Raw genomic sequence first — 23076 nt, 5'->3', positions numbered from 1 at the left:
AGAGAGAGACAGAGAGAGAGCGACTGTTTAAATTAATACTGTCTGTACCCAACGAGGGTCAAAAGTGTTTGACACCTACAGAATGTTGGAAACCTGTACTTTTTGTTATGTAAGCTTTGGCAATATGGTTCCCTGTAAACTTTCATGCCAATAAAGCATTTGAATTGAACTGAAAAAAATTGATTGACAGAGAGAGAGAGAGAGAGAGAGACAGAGACAGAGGCACAGAGAGAGAGAGAAAGACAGAGAGAGAGCGAGGCAGAGAGAGAGAGAGAGAGAGAGAGATGTAGAATTTTCTTTTTATTGCATATAGGGCTCTTCGGGCTTTTTCTTTTAGTGCATTCACTGCTATGCTGAAGCTCCCTGATGCTGTAATGGTTAGACCAAGGTAAGTGTAGCTCATAGTGTGTCCTATGATGGTATCACTGAGAGTAAACTGGTATTTGTTTTCCTGACACCTGGGCCTTTTTTGAAAAATCATGATGTTGGTTTTCTTTAGATTTACTGTTAGGGCCCAATTTTGGCAGTATTTGTCGAGTAGGTCTAATTGTTGCTGTAATCCCTGTTCTGTGGGAGACAGCAGAACCAGGTCATCCACATAGAACAGGGATTTCACTTCTCCATCCAGGAGACAGAGACCCGGTGACTCGCTTTGCTCCAGCATGTCTGCTAATTCATTTATGTATATGTTGAACAGGGCCGGGCTCAAATTGCAGCCCTGCCGGACGCCTCTTCTCTGGGTGAAGAAACCGGTGTGTTTGTCTCCAATTTTGACACCGCATTTATTTTTCAGATACATCGATTTAATAAGGTCATAGACTTTGCCCCCTATTCCACACTGAAGAAGTTTATAATAGAGCCCTTCGTGCCAGATAGAGTCAAAGGCTTTCTTGAAGTCAATGAAACAAGCGAATATTTTCCCATTTTTTGTTTGGTGTATATGTTTTTCAATGAGAGTGTGAAGGGTATAGATATGGTCGGTGGTGCGGTGTTTTGGAAGAAAGCCTATTTGATTTTTTCTAAGGATATTATGTTTGTTAAGAAAATCCAGTAATCTACTATTTAGAATACTGCAGAATAACTTCCCTAGACAACTGTTGACACAGATGCCGTGGTAGTTATTTGGGTCTGATTTGTTTCCACTTTTATATATGGGAGAGATGAGTCCTTGGCACCAGATATCGGGAAAACAGCCTGAACATAATATGATGTTGAATAACTTGAGTACAGCACCCTGTATCTCCATATTGCTGAACTTGAGCATTTCATTTTTGATGTTGTCTGGACCACAGGCTTTCTTTAGGTGGAGAGATTTTGTTTTTGTGGCCAGTTCTTTCCATGTGATTGGGGAGTCTAGAGGGTTTTGGTTGTCTTTAATTGTTGCTTCTAATGTGTGGAGTTTTTCTGTGACATGATGTTGACTTAGGTTTGTTTCGTTTATTGGGATGTCTTTGTAGAGGTTTTCAAAATGTGTTCTCCAGATGTCGCCATCTTGGATTGGTAATGCTTGCAATTGTGTTGTACTCAGGTTATTCCACATATCCCAGAATTGATTTGGATTAATGGAGTTTTCAATTTCTTCGAGTATTTTGTGGGTATAATTTTGTGTTTTGTTCCTAATGGTGTGTTTATATCTTTTGAGGGTCTCATTGTATCTAATACGTAGGTCTGGATTGTTTGGTTGGCGATGCTTTTGGTTTGATATTTTTCTCAGGTCTTTTCTGGCATTATTGCATTCGTGGTCAAACCATTTCTCATTTTTATTTTGTCTTTTGTAACGTTTCCTCTTCTGTTTCACAAGGTCGGCTTTTACAGCTGCCTCATGGAAGATCATATTTATATCATCTATGGCCATGTTTACACCATCTCTGGTGATCTCATATAGATTTTCTTTAAATTTTGATATTTTACTTGTGAGATCAGGTGAATTTAGTGCTGTGATGAATTTATCTCCACTGTCTGGGGCCCATCTGTATGTCTGGTTTATTTTATGGAGCTTACTGGGTTCCTTTTTTGTGTCTGTAGTTTGGGCAGAAAGTTTAAGGTACACATTTATTTGGTTATGGTCTGAGAGGGGGGATTGCTGTCTGACAGTGAATGCGTTGATATCGCAGGGGTCCAGGTCAGTGATTGTATAATCCACCACACTAGACCCAAGAGTTGAGGAATATGTGAGTCTCCCTAAGGAGTCCCCTCTGAACCTACCGTTAACTATGTACAGGCCTAAGGCTCGGCAGAGTTGCACTACCTCCCTACCGCTTTTATTTATTTCACAGTCAAGGTTGTTCCGATTTGCGATGGCTGGTGTGACATACAAAGGGGTCTGGCCAAACACATGGTTGTTGCCCTGTGGGTCTATGAAGTCAGGTTCACATCCGGTCCTTGCATTTAGGTCCCCACATTGTAGCACCTTTCCTTTGGCCTGGAAATGGCTGATTTCCATGTGGAGAGTATCAAATAACTCCTCTTCAAAATATGGCGATTCTATTGGAGGTATGTAGATCGCACATAAGTAGACATCTTTTTTTGTTATTCCTATATTTTAATCTAATTTTAGCCATACATGTGATTTTCCCTGTTTTATCGGTGAGATGTGTTTGTCCAGTTCTCCTTTATACCACACCAAGATTCCCCCGGAGGTTTTGCCCTTGCGTGTCTTAGTGTTCTTTACTGAGGGCACAATGATTTCATGGTACGATGTTCAACGACTGTTTAAATTAATATTGTTTAAATTAATATTGTATGTACCCAACGAAGGTCAAAATTGTTTGACACCTACAGAATGTTGGAAAACTGTACTTTTTGTTATGTAAGCTTTGGCAATATGGCTCCCTGTAAACTTTCATGCCAATAAAGCATTTGAATTGAATTGAATTGAATTGAGAGAGAGAGAGAGAGGAGCTGATTCTCACCAGTCGGGTGGTTGTGTGTCATTCTCCCGCTCTCCACACTGAGCCGGATGAGGTCTGGGAGCTGAGAATCCCTCGGGAACCTGTGGAAAGACAGAAAGATCCCACTGACACACCCGGTCACACTGTCACACCCGGTCACACTGACACACACAGTCACACTGACACACCCGGTCACACTGACACACCCGGTCACACTGACACACCCAGTCACACTGACACACCCGGTCACACTGACACACCAGGTCACACTGTCACACCCAGTCACACTGACACACCCAGTCACACCGACACACCCGGTCACACCGACACCCGGTCACACCGACACACCCGGTCACACTGACACACCCAGTCACACTGTCACACCCAGTCACACTGACACACCCGGTCACACTGACACACCCAGTCACACTGTCACACCCAGTCACAATGACACAGCCGGTCACAGTGACACACCCAGTCACACTGACACACCCAGTCACACTGACACAGCCGGTCACAGTGACACATCCGGTCACACTGACACACCCAGTCACACTGACACACCCAGTCACACTGACACACCCAGTCACCCTGTCACACCCAGTCACACTGACACACCCGGTCACACTGACACACCCGGTCACACTGACACACCCGGTCACACTGTCACACCAAGTCACACTGACACACCCAGTCACACTGACACACCCGGTCACACTGACACAGCCGGTCACACTGTCACACCCATTCACACTGACACACCCGGTCACACTGACACACCCGGCCACACTGACACACCCGGTCCCACTGACACACCCAGTCACACTCACACACCCAGTCACACTGTCACACCCAGTAACACTGACACACCCAGTCACACTGACACACCCAGTCACACTGACATACCCAGTCACACTGTCACACTGACACACCCAGTTACACTGACGCACCCAGTCACACTTTCACACCCAGTCACACTGACACACCCGGTCACACTGTCACACCCGGTCACACTGTCACACCCGGTCACACTGACACAACTGGTCACACTGACACACCCGGTCACACCGACACACCCGGTCACACGGACACACCCAGTCACACTGTCACACCCGGTCACACCGACACACCTAGTCACACTGACACACCCAGTCACACTGTCACACCCAGTCACACCGAAACAGCCGGTCACACTGACACACCCAGTCACACTGTCACACCCGGTCACACTGTCACACCCGGTCACACTGACACACCCGGTCACACTGACACACCTGGTCAAACTGTCACACCCGGTCACACCCGGTCACACTGACACACCCAGTCACACCGACACACCAGGTCACATTGACACACCTAGTCACACTGTCACACCCAGTCACACTGACACAGCCGGTCACACTGACACACCCAGTCACACTGTCACACCCAGTCACACCGACACACCCAGTCACACTGTCACACCCAGTCACACCGACACACCCAGTCACACTGACACAGCCGGTCACAGTGACACACCCGGTCACACTGTCACACCCGGACACACTGACACACCCGGTCACACTGTCACACCCGGTCACACCCGGTCACACTGACACACCCAGTCACACCGACACACCCAGTCACACCGACACACCCAGTAACACTGACACATCAGGTCACACTGACACACCTAGTCACACTGTCACACCCAGTCACACTGACACAGCCGGTCACACTGACACAGCCGGTCACACTGACACACCGACACACCCGGTCACACTGACACACCCAGTCACACGGACACACCCGGTCACATGGTCACACCCAGTCACACTGACACACCCGGTCACACTGACACACCCGGTCACACTGACACACCCAGTCACACCGACAAACCGACACACCCAGTCACACCCGGTCACACTGTCACACCCAGTCACACCGACACACCCAGTCACACCCAGTCACAATGTCACACCCGGTCACACTGTCACACCCGGTCACACTGTCACGCCCAGTCACACTGACACACCCAGTCACACCGACACACCGACACACCCAGTCACACCCAGTCACACTGTCACACCCGGTCACACTGTCACACCCAGTCACACCGACACACCCAGTCACAATGTCACACCCGGTCACACTGTCACACCCGGTCACACTGTCACGCCCAGTCACACTGACACACCCAGTCGCACTGACACACCCAGTCACACTGTCACACCCGGTCACACTGTCACACCCAGTCACACTGTCACACCCGGTCACACTGACACACCCGGTCACACTGACACACCCGGTCACACTGACACACCCGGTCACACTGACACACCCGGTCACACTGTCACACCCAGTCACACTCACACACCCAGTCACACTGTCACACCCGGTCACACTGTCACACCCGGTCACACTGACACAGCCAGTCACACTGTCACACCCGGTCACACTGACACACCCGGTCACACTGACACACCCGGTCACACTGTCACACCCGGTCACACTGTCACACCCAGTCACACTCACACACCCAGTCACACTCACACACCCAGTCACACTGTCACACCCGGTCACACTGTTACACCCGGTCACACTCACACACCCAGTCACACTGTCACACCCGGTCACACTGTCACACCCGGTCACACTCACACACCCAGTCACACTGTCACACCCGGTCACACTGTCACACCCGGTCACACTCACGTACCCAGTTACACTGTCACACCCAGTCACACCGACACACCCGGTCACATTGACACCGCCAGTCACACTGTCACACCAAGTCACACCCCGTCACACTGTCACACCCGGTCACACTGACACACCCAATCACACTGACACACCCGGTCACACTGACACACCCAGTCACACTGACACACCCGTCACACTGTCACACCCAGTCACAAGGTCACACCCAATCACACTGACACAGCCAGTCACACTGACACACCCGTCACACTGTCACACCCAGTCACACTGACACACCCGGTCACACTGACACACCCAGTCACACTGACACACCCGGTAACACTGACACACCCAGTCACACTGTCACACCCGATCACACTGTCACACCCGATCACACTGTCACACCCGGTCACACTGACACACCCAGTCACACTGACACACCCAGTCACACTGACACACCCAGTCACAATGACACACCCAGTGACAATGACACACCCAGTCACACTGTCACACCCGGTCACACTGTCACACCCCGTCACACCGACACACCGAGTCACACCGACACACCGGGTCACACTGTCACACCCGGTCGCACTGACACACCCGGTCACACTGACACACACGGTCACACTGACACACCTGGTCAGACTGTCACACCCGGTCACACCGACACACCCGGTCACACTGACACTCCCGGTCACACTGTCACTCCTGGTCACACTGTCACTCCCGGTCACACTCGGTCACACTGTCACTCCCGGTCACACTCGGTCACACTGTCACTCCCGGTCACACTGACACACCCAGTCACACTGACACACCCAGTCACACTATCACACCCAGTCACACTGACACACCCGGTCACACTGACACACCCGGTCACACTGACACACCCGGTCACACTGACACACCCGGTCACACTGACACACCCAGTCACACTGATACACCCAGTCACACTGACACACCCAGTCACAGTGTCACACCCAGTCACACTGACACACCCAGTCACACTGTCACACCCGGTGACACTGTCACACCCGGTCACACTGACACACCCAGTCACACTGACACACCCGGTCACCCAGTCACACTCAGTCACACTGACACACCCGGTCACACTGACACACCCGGTCACACTGTCACACCCAGTCACATTGACACACCCGGTCACACTGTCACACTCAGTCACACCGACACACCCAGTCACACCGACACACCCAGTCACACTGACACACCCAGTCACAATGACACACCCAGTGACAATGACACACCCAGTCACACTGTCACACCCGGTCACACTGTCACACCCGGTCACACTGTCACACCCGGTCACACTGTCACACCCGGTCACACTGACACACCCAGTCAGACTGACACACCCAGTCACACTGACACACCCGGTCACACTCAGTCACACCGACACACCCAGTCACACCGACACACCCAGTCACACCGACACACCCGGTCACACGGACACACCCGGTCACACTGACACAGCCGGCCACACTGACACACCCGGTCACACTGACACACCCGGTCACACTGACACACCCGGTCACACTGACACACCCGGTCACAGTGTCACACCCAGTCACACTGACACACCCGGTCACACTGACACACCCGGTCACACTGACACACCCGGGCACACTGACACACCCGGGCACACTGACACACCCGGTCACACCGACACACCCAGTCACACTGTCACACCCAGTCACAATGACACACCTAGTCACAATGACACACCCAGTCACAATGACACACCCAGTAACAATGACACACCCGGTCACACTGTCACACCTGGTCACACTGACACACCCAGTCACACTGACACACCCGGTCACACTGACACACCCAGTCACACTGACACACCCAGTCACACTGACACTCCCAGTCACACTGACACACCCAGTCACACTGACACACCAAGTCACACTGACACACCCAGTCACACTGACACACCCAGTCACACTCGGTCACATTGTCACACCCAGTCACACTGACACACCCGGTCACACTGACACACCCGGTCACACTGACACACCCGGTCACACTGACACACCCGGTCACACTGACACACCCGGTCACAATGTCACACCAAATCACACTGACACACCCAGTCACACTGACACAACCGGTCACACTGTCACACCCAGTCACACTGACATACCCAGTCACATTGACACACCCGGTCACACTGACACACCCAGTCACACTGTCACACCCGATCACACTGTCACACCCGATCACACTGTCACACCCGGTCACACTGACACATCCAGTCACACTGACACACCCGGTCACACTGACACACCCAGTCACAATGACACACCCAGTCACACTGTCACACCCGGTCACACTGTCACTCCCCGTCACACTGACACACCCAGTCACACCGACACACCCAGTCACACCGTCACACCCAGTCACACCGACACACCCCGTCACACTGACACACCCAGTCTCACCGACACACCCAGTCACACCATCACACCCAGTCACACTGACACACCCGGTCACACTGACACACCCGGTCACACCGACACACCCGGTCACACCGACACACCCGGTCACACCGACACTCCCGGTCACACCGTCACACCCGATCACACTGTCACACCCGGTCACACTGACACATCCAGTCACACTGACACACCCGGTCACACTGACACACCCGGTCACACTGACACACCCAGTCACAATGACACACCCAGTCACACTGTGATACCCGGTCACACTGTCACACCCCGTCACACTGACACACCCAGTCACACCGACACACCCAGTCACACCGTCACACCCGGTCACACCGACACACCCGGTCACACCGACACACCCGGTCACACTGACACACCCGGTCACACTGACACACCCAGTCACAATGACACACCCAGTCACACTGTCACACCCGGTCACACTGTCACACCCCGTCACACTGACACACACTGACACACCCAGTCACACCGACACACCCAGTCACACCGTCACACCCGGTCACACTGACACACCCGGTCACACTGACACACCCGGTCACACTGACACACCCGGTCACACCGACACACCCGGTCACACCGACACTCCCGGTCACACTGTCACACCCGATCACACTGTCACACCCGATCACACTGACACATCCAGTCACACCGACACACCCGGTCACACTGACACACCCAGTCACAATGACACACCCAGTCACACTGTCACACCCGGTCACACTGTCACACCCCGTCACACTGACACACCCAGTCACACCGTCACACCCAGTCACACTGACACACCCGGCACACTGACACACCCGGTCACACTGACACACCCGGTCACACTGACACACCCGGTCACACCGACACACCCGGTCACACTGTCACTCCCGGTCACACTCGGTCACACTGTCACTCCCGGTCACACTGTCACACTGTCACATCCAGTCACACTGACACACCCAGTCACAGTGTCACACCCAGTCACACTGACACTCCCGGTCACACTGTCACTCCCGGTCACACTGTCACTCCCGGTCACACTCGGTCACACTGTCACTCCCGGTCACACTGTCACACTGACACACCCAGTCACACTGACACACCCAGTCACACTCAGTCACATTGTCACACCCAGTCACACTGACACACCCGGTCACACTGACACAACCAGTCACACTGACACACCCCGTCACACTGACACACCCGGTCACACTGACACACCCAGTCACACTGACACACCCAGTCACACTGACACACCCGGTCACACTGATACACCCGGTCACACTGACACACCCGGTCACACTGTTACACCCGGTCACACTGACACACCCGGTCACACTGTCACACCCAGTCACACTGACACACCCAGTCACAGTGTCACACCCAGTCACACTGACACACCCAGTCACACTGACACACCCGGTCACACTGTCACACCCGGTCACACTGATACACCCAGTCACACTGACACACCCAGTCACACTGACACACCCGGTCACACTGATACACCCAGTCACACTGACACACCCAGTCACACTGACACACCCGGTCACACTGTAACACCCGGTCACACTGACACACCCAGTCACACCGTCACACCCAGTCACACTGACACACCCGGTCACACTGACACACCCAGTCACACTGTCACACCCGGTCACACTGACACACCCGGTCACACTGTCACACCCAGTCACACTGACACACCCGGTCACACTGAAACACCCAGTCACACTGTCACACCCGGTCACACTGACACACCCAGTCACTCTGTCACACCCGGTCACACTGACACACCCGGTCACACTGTCACACCCGGTCACACTGTCACACCCGGTCACACTGTCACACCCGGTCACACTGTCACACCCGGTCATACTGACACACCCAGTCACACTGTCACACCCAGTCACACTGTCACACCCAGTCACACTGTCACACCCGGTCACACTGTCACACCCGGTCATACTGTCACACCCGGTCACACTGTCACACCCGGTCACACTGACACACCCGGTCACACTGACACACCCGGTCACACTGTCACACCCAGTCACACCCGGTCACACTGACAAACCCGGTCACACCGACACACCCAGTCACACCGACACACCCAGTCACACTGTCACACCCGGTCACACATACACACCCAGTCACACTGACACACCCGGTCACACTGACACACCCAGTCACACTGACACACCCGGTCACACTGACACACCCAGTCACACTGTCACACCCGGTCACACTGACACACCCAGTCACACTGTCACAACCGGTCACACTGACACACCCAGTCACACTGACACACCCAGTCACATTGCCACACCCAGTCACACTGTCACACCCGGTCACACTGTCACACCCGGTCATACTGACACACCCAGTCACACTGACACAGCCGGTCACACTGACACAGCCGGTCACACTGACACACCGACACACCCGGTCACACTGACACACCCAGTCACACGGACACACCCGGTCACATGGTCACACCCAGTCACACTGACACACCCAGTCACACCGACAAACCGACACACCCAGTCACACCCGGTCACACTGTCACACCCAGTCACACCGACACACCCAGTCACACCCAGTCACAATGTCACACCCGGTCACACTGTCACACCCGGTCACACTGTCACGCCCAGTCACACTGACACACCCAGTCACACTGACACACCCAGTCACACCGACACACCGACACACCCAGTCACACCCAGTCACACTGTCACACCCGGTCACACTGTCACACCCAGTCACACCGACACACCCAGTCACAATGTCACACCCGGTCACACTGTCACACCCGGTCACACTGTCACGCCCAGTCACACTGACACACCCAGTCGCACTGACACACCCAGTCACACTGTCACACCCGGTCACACTGTCACACCCAGTCACACTGTCACACCCGGTCACACTGACACACCCGGTCACACTGACACACCCGGTCACACTGTCACACCCGGTCACACTGTCACACCCAGTCACACTCACACACCCAGTCACACTGTCACACCCGGTCACACTGTCACACCCGGTCACACTGACACAGCCAGTCACACTGTCACACCCGGTCACACTGACACACCCGGTCACACTGACACACCCGGTCACACTGTCACACCCGGTCACACTGTCACACCCAGTCACACTCACACACCCAGTCACACTCACACACCCAGTCACACTGTCACACCCGGTCACACTGTTACACCCGGTCACACTCACACACCCAGTCACACTGTCACACCCGGTCACACTGTCACACCCGGTCACACTCACACACCCAGTCACACTGTCACACCCGGTCACACTGTCACACCCGGTCACACTCACGTACCCAGTTACACTGTCACACCCAGTCACACCGACACACCCGGTCACATTGACACCGCCAGTCACACTGTCACACCAAGTCACACCCCGTCACACTGTCACACCCGGTCACACTGACACACCCAATCACACTGACACACCCGGTCACACTGACACACCCAGTCACACTGACACACCCGTCACACTGTCACACCCAGTCACAAGGTCACACCCAATCACACTGACACAGCCAGTCACACTGACACACCCGTCACACTGTCACACCCAGTCACACTGACACACCCGGTCACACTGACACACCCAGTCACACTGACACACCCGGTAACACTGACACACCCAGTCACACTGTCACACCCGATCACACTGTCACACCCGATCACACTGTCACACCCGGTCACACTGACACACCCAGTCACACTGACACACCCAGTCACAATGACACACCCAGTGACAATGACACACCCAGTCACACTGTCACACCCGGTCACACTGTCACACCCCGTCACACCGACACACCGAGTCACACCGACACACCGGGTCACACTGTCACACCCGGTCGCACTGACACACCCGGTCACACTGACACACACGGTCACACTGACACACCTGGTCAGACTGTCACACCCGGTCACACCGACACACCCGGTCACACTGACACTCCCGGTCACACTGTCACTCCTGGTCACACTGTCACTCCCGGTCACACTCGGTCACACTGTCACTCCCGGTCACACTCGGTCACACTGTCACTCCCGGTCACACTGACACACCCAGTCACACTGACACACCCAGTCACACTATCACACCCAGTCACACTGACACACCCGGTCACACTGACACACCCGGTCACACTGACACACCCGGTCACACTGACACACCCGGTCACACTGACACACCCAGTCACACTGATACACCCAGTCACACTGACACACCCAGTCACAGTGTCACACCCAGTCACACTGACACACCCAGTCACACTGTCACACCCGGTGACACTGTCACACCCGGTCACACTGACACACCCAGTCACACTGACACACCCGGTCACCCAGTCACACTCAGTCACACTGACACACCCGGTCACACTGACACACCCGGTCACACTGTCACACCCAGTCACATTGACACACCCGGTCACACTGTCACACTCAGTCACACCGACACACCCAGTCACACCGACACACCCAGTCACACTGACACACCCAGTCACAATGACACACCCAGTGACAATGACACACCCAGTCACACTGTCACACCCGGTCACACTGTCACACCCGGTCACACTGTCACACCCGGTCACACTGTCACACCCGGTCACACTGACACACCCAGTCAGACTGACACACCCAGTCACACTGACACACCCGGTCACACTCAGTCACACCGACACACCCAGTCACACCGACACACCCAGTCACACCGACACACCCGGTCACACGGACACACCCGGTCACACTGACACAGCCGGCCACACTGACACACCCGGTCACACTGACACACCCGGTCACACTGACACACCCGGTCACACTGACACACCCGGTCACAGTGTCACACCCAGTCACACTGACACACCCGGTCACACTGACACACCCGGTCACACTGACACACCCGGGCACACTGACACACCCGGGCACACTGACACACCCGGTCACACCGACACACCCAGTCACACTGTCACACCCAGTCACAATGACACACCTAGTCACAATGACACACCCAGTCACAATGACACACCCAGTAACAATGACACACCCGGTCACACTGTCACACCTGGTCACACTGACACACCCGGTCACACTGACACACCCGGTCACACTGACACACCCAGTCACACTGACACACCCAGTCACACTGACACTCCCAGTCACACTGACACACCCAGTCACACTGACACACCAAGTCACACTGACACACCCAGTCACACTGACACACCCAGTCACACTCGGTCACATTGTCACACCCAGTCACACTGACACACCCGGTCACACTGACACACCCGGTCACACTGACACACCCGGTCACACTGACACACCCGGTCACACTGACACACCCGGTCACACTGACACACCCAGTCACAATGTCACACCAAATCACACTGACACACCCAGTCACACTGACACAACCGGTCACACTGTCACACCCAGTCACACTGACATACCCAGTCACATTGACACACCCGGTCACACTGACACACCCAGTCACACTGTCACACCCGATCACACTGTCACACCCGATCACACTGTCACACCCGGTCACACTGACACATCCAGTCACACTGACACACCCGGTCACACTGACACACCCAGTCACAATGACACACCCAGTCACACTGTCACACCCGGTCACACTGTCACTCCCCGTCACACTGACACACCCAGTCACACCGACACACCCAGTCACACCGTCACACCCAGTCACACCGACACACCCCGTCACACTGACACACCCAGTCTCACCGACACACCCAGTCACACCATCACACCCAGTCACACTGACACACCCGGTCACACTGACACACCCGGTCACACCGACACACCCGGTCACACCGACACACCCGGTCACACCGACACACCCGGTCACACCGACACACCCGGTCACACCGACACTCCCGGTCACACCGTCACACCCGATCACACTGTCACACCCGGTCACACTGACACATCCAGTCACACTGACACACCCGGTCACACTGACACACCCGGTCACACTGACACACCCAGTCACAATGACACACCCAGTCACACTGTGATACCCGGTCACACTGTCACACCCCGTCACACTGACACACCCAGTCACACCGACACACCCAGTCACACCGTCACACCCGGTCACACCGACACACCCGGTCACACCGACACACCCGGTCACACTGACACACCCGGTCACACTGACACACCCAGTCACAATGACACACCCAGTCACACTGTCACACCCGGTCACACTGTCACACCCCGTCACACTGACACACCCAGTCACACTGACACACCCAGTCACACCGACACACCCAGTCACACCGTCACACCCAGTCACACTGACACACCCGGTCACACTGACACACCCGGTCACACTGACACACCCGGTCACACCGACACACCCGGTCACACCGACACTCCCGGTCACACTGTCACACCCGATCACACTGTCACACCCGATCACACTGACACATCCAGTCACACCGACACACCCGGTCACACTGACACACCCAGTCACAATGACACACCCAGTCACACTGTCACACCCGGTCACACTGTCACACCCCGTCACACTGACACACCCAGTCACACCGTCACACCCAGTCACACTGACACACCCGGCACACTGACACACCCGGTCACACTGACACACCCGGTCACACTGACACACCCGGTCACACCGACACACCCGGTCACACTGTCACTCCCGGTCACACTCGGTCACACTGTCACTCCCGGTCACACTGTCACACTGTCACATCCAGTCACACTGACACACCCAGTCACAGTGTCACACCCAGTCACACTGACACTCCCGGTCACACTGTCACTCCCGGTCACACTGTCACTCCCGGTCACACTCGGTCACACTGTCACTCCCGGTCACACTGTCACACTGACACACCCAGTCACACTGACACACCCAGTCACACTCAGTCACATTGTCACACCCAGTCACACTGACACACCCGGTCACACTGACACAACCAGTCACACTGACACACCCCGTCACACTGACACACCCGGTCACACTGACACACCCAGTCACACTGACACACCCAGTCACACTGACACACCCGGTCACACTGATACACCCGGTCACACTGACACACCCGGTCACACTGTTACACCCGGTCACACTGACACACCCGGTCACACTGTCACACCCAGTCACACTGACACACCCAGTCACAGTGTCACACCCAGTCACACTGACACACCCAGTCACACTGACACACCCGGTCACACTGTCACACCCGGTCACACTGATACACCCAGTCACACTGACACACCCAGTCACACTGACACACCCGGTCACACTGATACACCCAGTCACACTGACACACCCAGTCACACTGACACACCCGGTCACACTGTAACACCCGGTCACACTGACACACCCAGTCACACCGTCACACCCAGTCACACTGACACACCCGGTCACACTGACACACCCAGTCACACTGTCACACCCGGTCACACTGACACACCCGGTCACACTGTCACACCCAGTCACACTGACACACCCGGTCACACTGAAACACCCAGTCACACTGTCACACCCGGTCACACTGACACACCCAGTCACTCTGTCACACCCGGTCACACTGACACACCCGGTCACACTGTCACACCCGGTCACACTGTCACACCCGGTCACACTGTCACACCCGGTCACACTGTCACACCCGGTCATACTGACACACCCAGTCACACTGTCACACCCAGTCACACTGTCACACCCAGTCACACTGTCACACCCGGTCACACTGTCACACCCGGTCATACTGTCACACCCGGTCACACTGTCACACCCGGTCACACTGACACACCCGGTCACACTGACACACCCGGTCACACTGTCACACCCAGTCACACCCGGTCACACTGACAAACCCGGTCACACCGACACACCCAGTCACACCGACACACCCAGTCACACTGTCACACCCGGTCACACATACACACCCAGTCACACTGACACACCCGGTCACACTGACACACCCAGTCACACTGACACACCCGGTCACACTGACACACCCAGTCACACTGTCACACCCGGTCACACTGACACACCCAGTCACACTGTCACACCCGGTCACACTGACACACCCAGTCACACTGACACACCCAGTCACATTGCCACACCCAGTCACACTGTCACACCCGGTCACACTGTCACACCCGGTCATACTGACACACCCAGTCACACTGTCACACCCGGTCACACTGTCACACCCGGTCATACTGTCACACCCAGTCACACTGACACACCCAGTCACACTGACACACCCAGTCACACTCGGTCACACTGACACACCCGGTCACACTGACACACCCGGTCACACTGTCACACCCGGTCACACTGACACACCCGGTCACATTGACACACCCAGTCACACTGTCACACCCGGTGACACTGACACACCCGGTCACACTGTCACACCCGGTGACACTGACACACCCGGTCACACTGTCACACCCGGTCACACTGTCACACCCGGTCACACTGAAAAACCCGGTCACACTGACACACCCAGTCACACTGACACACCCAGTCACACTGTCACACCCGATCACACTGTCGCACCCGGTCACACTGTCGCACCCGGTCACACCGACGCACCCGGTCACACCGACGCACCCGGTCACACCGACACACCCGGTCACACCGACACACCCGGTCACACCGACACACCCGGTCACACCGACACACCCGGTCACACCGACACACCCGGTCACACCGACACACCCGGTCACACCGACACACCCGGTCACACTGACACACCCGGTCACACTGACACACCCGGTCACACTGTCACACCCAGGCACACTGACACACCCAGTCACACTGTCACACCCAGTCACACTGACACACCCGGTCACACTGTCACACCCAGTCACACTGACACACCCGGTCACACTGACACACCCGGTCACACTGTCACACCCGGTAACACTGTCACACCCGGTAACATTGTCACACCCGGTCACACTGACACACCCGGTCACACTGACACACCCGGTCACACTGACACACCCGGTCACACTGACACACCCGGTCACACTGACACACCCGGTCACACTGACACGCCCGGTCACACTGTCACACCCAGTCACACTGACACGCCCGGTCACACTGTCACACCCAGTCACACTGACACACCCGGTCACACTGACACACCCGGTCACACTGTCACACCCGGTAACACTGTCACACCCGGTAACATTGTCACACCTGGTCACACCGACACACCCGGTCACACTGACACACCCGGTCACACTGACACACCCGGTCACACTGACACACCCGGTCACACTGTCACACCCAGTCACACTGACACGCCCGGTCACACTGTCACACCCAGTCACACTGACACACCCGGTCACACTGACACACCCGGTCACACTGACACACCCGGTCACACTGTCACACCCGGTAACACTGTCACACCCGGTAACATTGTCACACCCGGTCACACCGACACACCCGGTCACACCGACACACCCGGTCACACCGACACACCCGGTCACACCGACACACCCGGTCACACCAACACACCCGGTCACACTGTCACACCCGGTCACACTGTCACACCCGGTCACACTGACACACCCGGTCACACTGACACACCCGGTCACACCGACATACCCGGTCACCCCGTCACACCCGGTCACACCGTCACACCCGGTCACACCGACACACCCGGTCACACCGTCACACCCGGTCACACCGTCACACCCGGTCACACCGTCACACCCGGTCACACTGACACACCCAGTCACACTGTCACACCCAGTCACACTGACACACCCGGTCACACTGTCACACACTGACACACCCGGTCACACTGACACACCCGGTCACACTGTCACACCCGGTCACACTGACACACCCGGTCACACTGACACACCCGGTCACACTGACACACCCGGTCACTCTGTCACACCCGGTCACACTGACACACCCGGTCACACTGACACACCCGGTCACACTGACACACCCGGTCACACTGTCACACCCGGTCACACTGTCACACCCGGTCATACTGACACAGCCAGTCACACTGTCACACCCAGTCACACTGTCACACCCGGTCATACTGTCACACCCGGTCACACTGTCACACCCGGTCACACTGTCACACCCGGTCACACTGACACGCCCGGTCACACTGTCACACCCAGTCACACCCGGTCACACTGACACACCCGGTCACACCGACACACCCAGTCACACCGACACACCCAGTCACACTGTCACACCCGGTCACACATACACAACCAGTCACACTGACATACCCGGTCACACTGACACACCCAGTCACACTGACACACCCGGTCACACTGACACACCCAGTCACACTGTCACACCCGGTCACACTGACACACCCAGTCACACTGTCACACCCGGTCACACTGACACACCCAGTCACACTGACACACCCAGTCACATTGCCACACCCAGTCACAATGTCACACCCGGTCACACTGTCACACCCGGTCATACTGACACACCCAGTCACACTGTCACATCCGGTCACACTGTCACACCCGGTCATACTGTCACACCCAGTCACACTGACACACCCAGTCACACTGACACACCCAGTCACAATCAGTCACACTGACACACCCAGTCACACTGACACACCCGGTCACACTGTCACACCCGGTCACACTGACACACCCGGTCACACTGACACACCCGGTCACACTGATACACCCGGTCACACTGTCACACCCGGTCACACTCTCACACCCGGTCACACTGACAAACCCAGTCACACTGACACACCCGGTCACACTGACACACCCGGTCACACTGACACACCCAGTCACACTGACACACCCAGTAACACTGTCACACCCATCACATTGTCACACCCAGTCACACTTACACACCCGGTCACACTGACACACCCGGTCACACTGACACACCCGGTCACACTGTCACATCCAGTCACACCCGGTCACACTGTCACACCCAGTCACACCCAGTCACACTGACACGCCCGGTCACACTGACACACCCGGTCACACTGACACACCCGGTCACACTGTCACACCCGGTAACACTGTCACACCCGGTCACACTGACACACCCGGTCACACTGACACACCCGGTCACACTGACACACCCGGTCACACCGACACACCCAGTCACACTGACACACCCGGTCACACTGTCACACCCGGTCACACCCGGTCACACTGTCACACCCGGTCACACTGACACACCCGGTCACACCGTCACACCCGGTCACACCGTCACACCCGGTCACACCGACACACCCGGTCACACTGTCACACCCGGTCACACTGACACACCCGGTCACACTGACACACCCGGTCACACTGTCACACCCAGTCACACCGACACACCCGGTCACACCGACACACCCGGTCACACCGACACACCCGGTCACACCGACACACCCGGTCACACCGACACACCCGGTCACACCGTCTCACCCGGTCACACTGACACACCCGGTCACACTGTCACACCCGGTCACACTGTCACACCCAGTCACACTGACACACCCAGTCACACTGACACACCCAGTCACACCGACACACCCGGTCACACTGTCACACCCAGTCACACTGACACACCCGGTCACACTGACACACCCAGTCACACTGACACACCCAGTCACACTGACACACCCAGTCACACTGTCACACCCAGTCACACTGTCACACCCGGTCACACTGACACACCCAGTCACACTGACACACCCAGTCACACTGACACACCCAGTCACACTGACACACCCAGTCACACTGTCACACCCGGTCACACATTCACACCCAGTCACACTCACTGACCTGAGTCCAATGCACATCGATCTCATCGCTGCCCCACATCCCAGTGCTTTTGGATTGAAGGGAATCCGATAACCGTTCGCTTCGCCTGGTCTTAGCTGCGACGTTCCTGCAAAATAACACCCGGTAAATCTCGCTGTAGCCCGGAGAGAGTCGGTGCCCGTGGGGACCCGTACCCCGGGGAGAGTCGGTGCCCATGCGGACCCGTACCCCGGGGAGAGTCGGCGCCCACGGGGACCCGTACCCCGGGGAGAGTCGGCGCCCACGGGGACCCGTACCCTGGAGAGAGTCGGTGCCCGTGGGGACCCGTACCCCGGGGAGACTCGGTGCCCATGGGGACCCGTATCCTGGGGAGAGTCGGTGCCCGTGGGAACCCGTACCCCAGGGAGAGTCGGTGCCCGTGGGGACCCGTACCCCAGGGAGAGTCGGTGCCCATGGGGACCCGTATCCCGGGGAGAATCTGTGCCCGTGGGGACCCATACCCCGGGGAGAGTCGGTGCCCGTGGGGAGCCGTACCCCGGGGAGAGTCGGTGCCCGCGGGGACCCGTACCCAGGGGAGAGCCGGTGCCCGTGGGGACCCGTACCCCGGGGAGAGTTGGTGCCCGCGGGGACCCGTACCCCGGGGAGAGTCGGTGCCCGCGGGGACCCGTACCCCGGGGAGAGCCGGTGCCCGCGGGGACCCGTATCCCGGGAGAGTCAGTGCCCACGGGGACCCGTACCCCGGGGAGAGTTGCGTTTCAAACTTACCCAGAATGCTTGTAGGACCAGGCTTCCTCTTGTCCATGTCCTTCATCGCTTCCACGTAACGTGAGGCGAGATCGTGCAGCAGCTCCTCACCCGCCTTCCCTGTCGACACACAGTGAGAGAATTTCAGAAATTAGCTCATTCCCTGACTTTCAACAAAACCGGGTAAAGCTCCCTCTACACTGTCCCCATCAAACACTCCCAGGACAGGTACAGCACAGGTTAGATACAGAGTAAAGCTCCCTCTACACTGTCCTTTCAAACACTCCCAGGGCAGGTACAGCACAGGTTAGATACAGAGTAACGCTCCCTCTACACTGTCCCATCAAACACTCCCAGGGCAGGTACAGCACAGGGTTAGATACAGAGTAAAGCTCCCTCTGCACTGTCCCATCAAACACTCCCAGGGCAGGTACAGCATGGGTTAGCTACAGAGTAAAGCTCCCTCTACACTGTCCCATCAAACACTCCCAGGGCAGGTACAGCACTGGTTAGATACAGAGTAAAGCTCCCTCTACACTGTCCCATCAAACACTCCCAGGGCAGGTACAGCACGGGTTAGATACAGAGTAAAGCTCCCTCTACACTGTCCCATCAAACACTCCCAGGGCAGGTACAGCACAGGTTAGATACAGAGTAAAGCTCCCTCTACACTGTCCCCATCAAACACTCCCAGGGCAGGTACAGCACAGGTTTGATACAGAGTAAAGCTCCCTCTACACTGTCCCATCAAACACTCCCAGGGCAGGTACAGCACGGGGTTAGATACAGAGTAAAGCTCCCTCTACACTGTCCCATCAAACACTCCCAGGGCAGGTACAGCACGGGTTAGATACAGAGTAAAGCTCCCTCTACACTGTCCCATCAAACACTCCCAGGGCAGGTACAGCACGGGTTAGAAACAGAGTAAAGCTCCCTCTACACTGTCCCATGAAACACTCCCAGAGGAGAACTATCACAGTCGCGAGTGATGCATCTCATGGAGGAACGTGGGATCCTGCTCTGTGCAAATTGGCCGCCGCAATGGCAGGTTTGTGTGGGGCGGGAGCGAGTGTAGGTAAATGGATCTCAGGGCGGCGCAGAGACCTTCAGGTTTTTTTTCGACTCCCCAATCCAGCCTTGCTATTCAATCGGAGGTGGCCTCGCCTACCTGAGTTGAGGGCCTCGGCCGTGGCCAGGTGGAGCACCGTGTCATCGCTGACTCTCCAGTCTGGGAGCCGGGCCTGGATGCTCGCCAGGCCCCCCAGCTCCTCCAGCTCCCGGTGAATCTGCGGCCCACTCTCGCAATACTCCCAGCGCTGGTTCCTGTAACCAATGGCATCCCCGGAGGCACTCAGCAACATGGCCGCTCGGTACAGCTCGATCGAGGGCCTGAGGGAGCGGGAGAGAGAAAGACACAGACAGAGTTCAAAATTGCCGCCTTTCTAGGCAAGGCCCAGGCTTCAGTCTCGACCTAGTTCTGTTAGCCCCACCCTGGGGAGAGTCGGTGCCCGTAGGGACCCCGGGGAGAGTCGGTGCCCGCAGGGACCCCGGGGGAGAGTCGGAGCCCGCGGGGACCCGTACCCCGGGGAGAGTCGGAGCCCGCGGGGACCCGTACCCCGGGGAGAGTCGGTGCCCGTGGAGACCCCGGGGAGAGTCAGTGCCCGTGGGGGCCCGTACCCCGGGGAGACTTGGCACCCGTGGGGACCCGTACCCCGGGGAGAGTCGGTGCCCGTGGGGACCCCGGGGAGAGTCAGTGCCCGTGGGGGCCCGTACCCCGGGGAGAGTTGGCACCCATGGGGACCCGTACCCTGGGGAGAGTCGGTGCCCATGGGGACCCGTATCCCGGGGAGATTCGGTGCCCGTGGGGACCCGTGGGGACCCGTACCCTGGGGAGAGTCGGAGCCTGTGGGGACCCGTACCTCGGGGAGAGTCGCCGCCCTGATGTAGAGTCCCCTTTAAGAACTGACTCTGAGGATTGCCGCAGTCTGTGGGCCCTTTAACTCACCGAGTCTGTGACGACATTTCGAGGGTCTGTCTTGTGGCCTTATAGACAGGCGTCTCCCGCTTCAGGAGGATTTACTCTCCCAGCTGTCTGAGTGCAGAGCAGGAGGATTGCGAGACACACACGGTGTGGGGTCTGGGACTCTGCCCCGTCCGCCCCCTCCCCCTCCCCCGCCTCGGGATTTCTCGAACATTCTGTGTCTCCAGGCGGGGATTGACCTTTAACACCTGACCTCTCCTGTCCGCATTCTGCAACTCATTGAAATCAGATCCAGAATCTGTGTGAGAGTCAGAGAGAGAGAGAGGAGGTGGAGACAGCAATCTCCAAACACCGCACAATCTCTCTCTCGCTGTCTGTCCCTCTTTCTGTCTGTCTCTCTCTCTCTCTCTCTCTCTGTTTCTCTCCCTCTCTCTCTGTCC

At 56.6% G+C, this 23076-nt stretch overlaps 1 protein-coding gene across 3 annotated transcripts in view; it reads right to left on the bottom strand.

The window, feature by feature from the left end:
* adprh (ADP-ribosylarginine hydrolase) overlaps nt 1-22834 on the bottom strand; it is a 37391-nt gene extending 14557 nt beyond the window's left edge. For 2 of the 3 annotated variants that reach the window (XM_085974466.1, XM_085974468.1), the window contains exons 1-5: nt 22661-22834; nt 21824-22044; nt 20677-20775; nt 19933-20038; nt 2913-2992 (exon numbers count right to left, since the gene is read on the bottom strand). In XM_085974466.1, the coding sequence (XP_085830592.1) occupies nt 2913-2992; nt 19933-20038; nt 20677-20775; nt 21824-22044; nt 22661-22677 (523 nt within the window). In that variant the 5' untranslated portion in view covers nt 22678-22834. The remainder of the gene's footprint in view (nt 1-2912; nt 2993-19932; nt 20039-20676; nt 20776-21823; nt 22045-22660) is intronic. The other variant, XM_085974469.1, reaches the window with a different exon arrangement.
* Between the last annotated feature and the right edge of the window lie 242 nt (nt 22835-23076).

This window comes from Somniosus microcephalus, unplaced genomic scaffold (assembly GCF_052327205.1).
Source record: "Somniosus microcephalus isolate GS21.2 unplaced genomic scaffold, FLI_Smic_1.0 unresolved_chr1, whole genome shotgun sequence".
NCBI lineage: Eukaryota > Metazoa > Chordata > Chondrichthyes > Squaliformes > Somniosidae > Somniosus > Somniosus microcephalus.
Note: the sequence above shows the minus strand (reverse complement) of the source record. Positions and strands in the feature narration are given on the sequence as shown.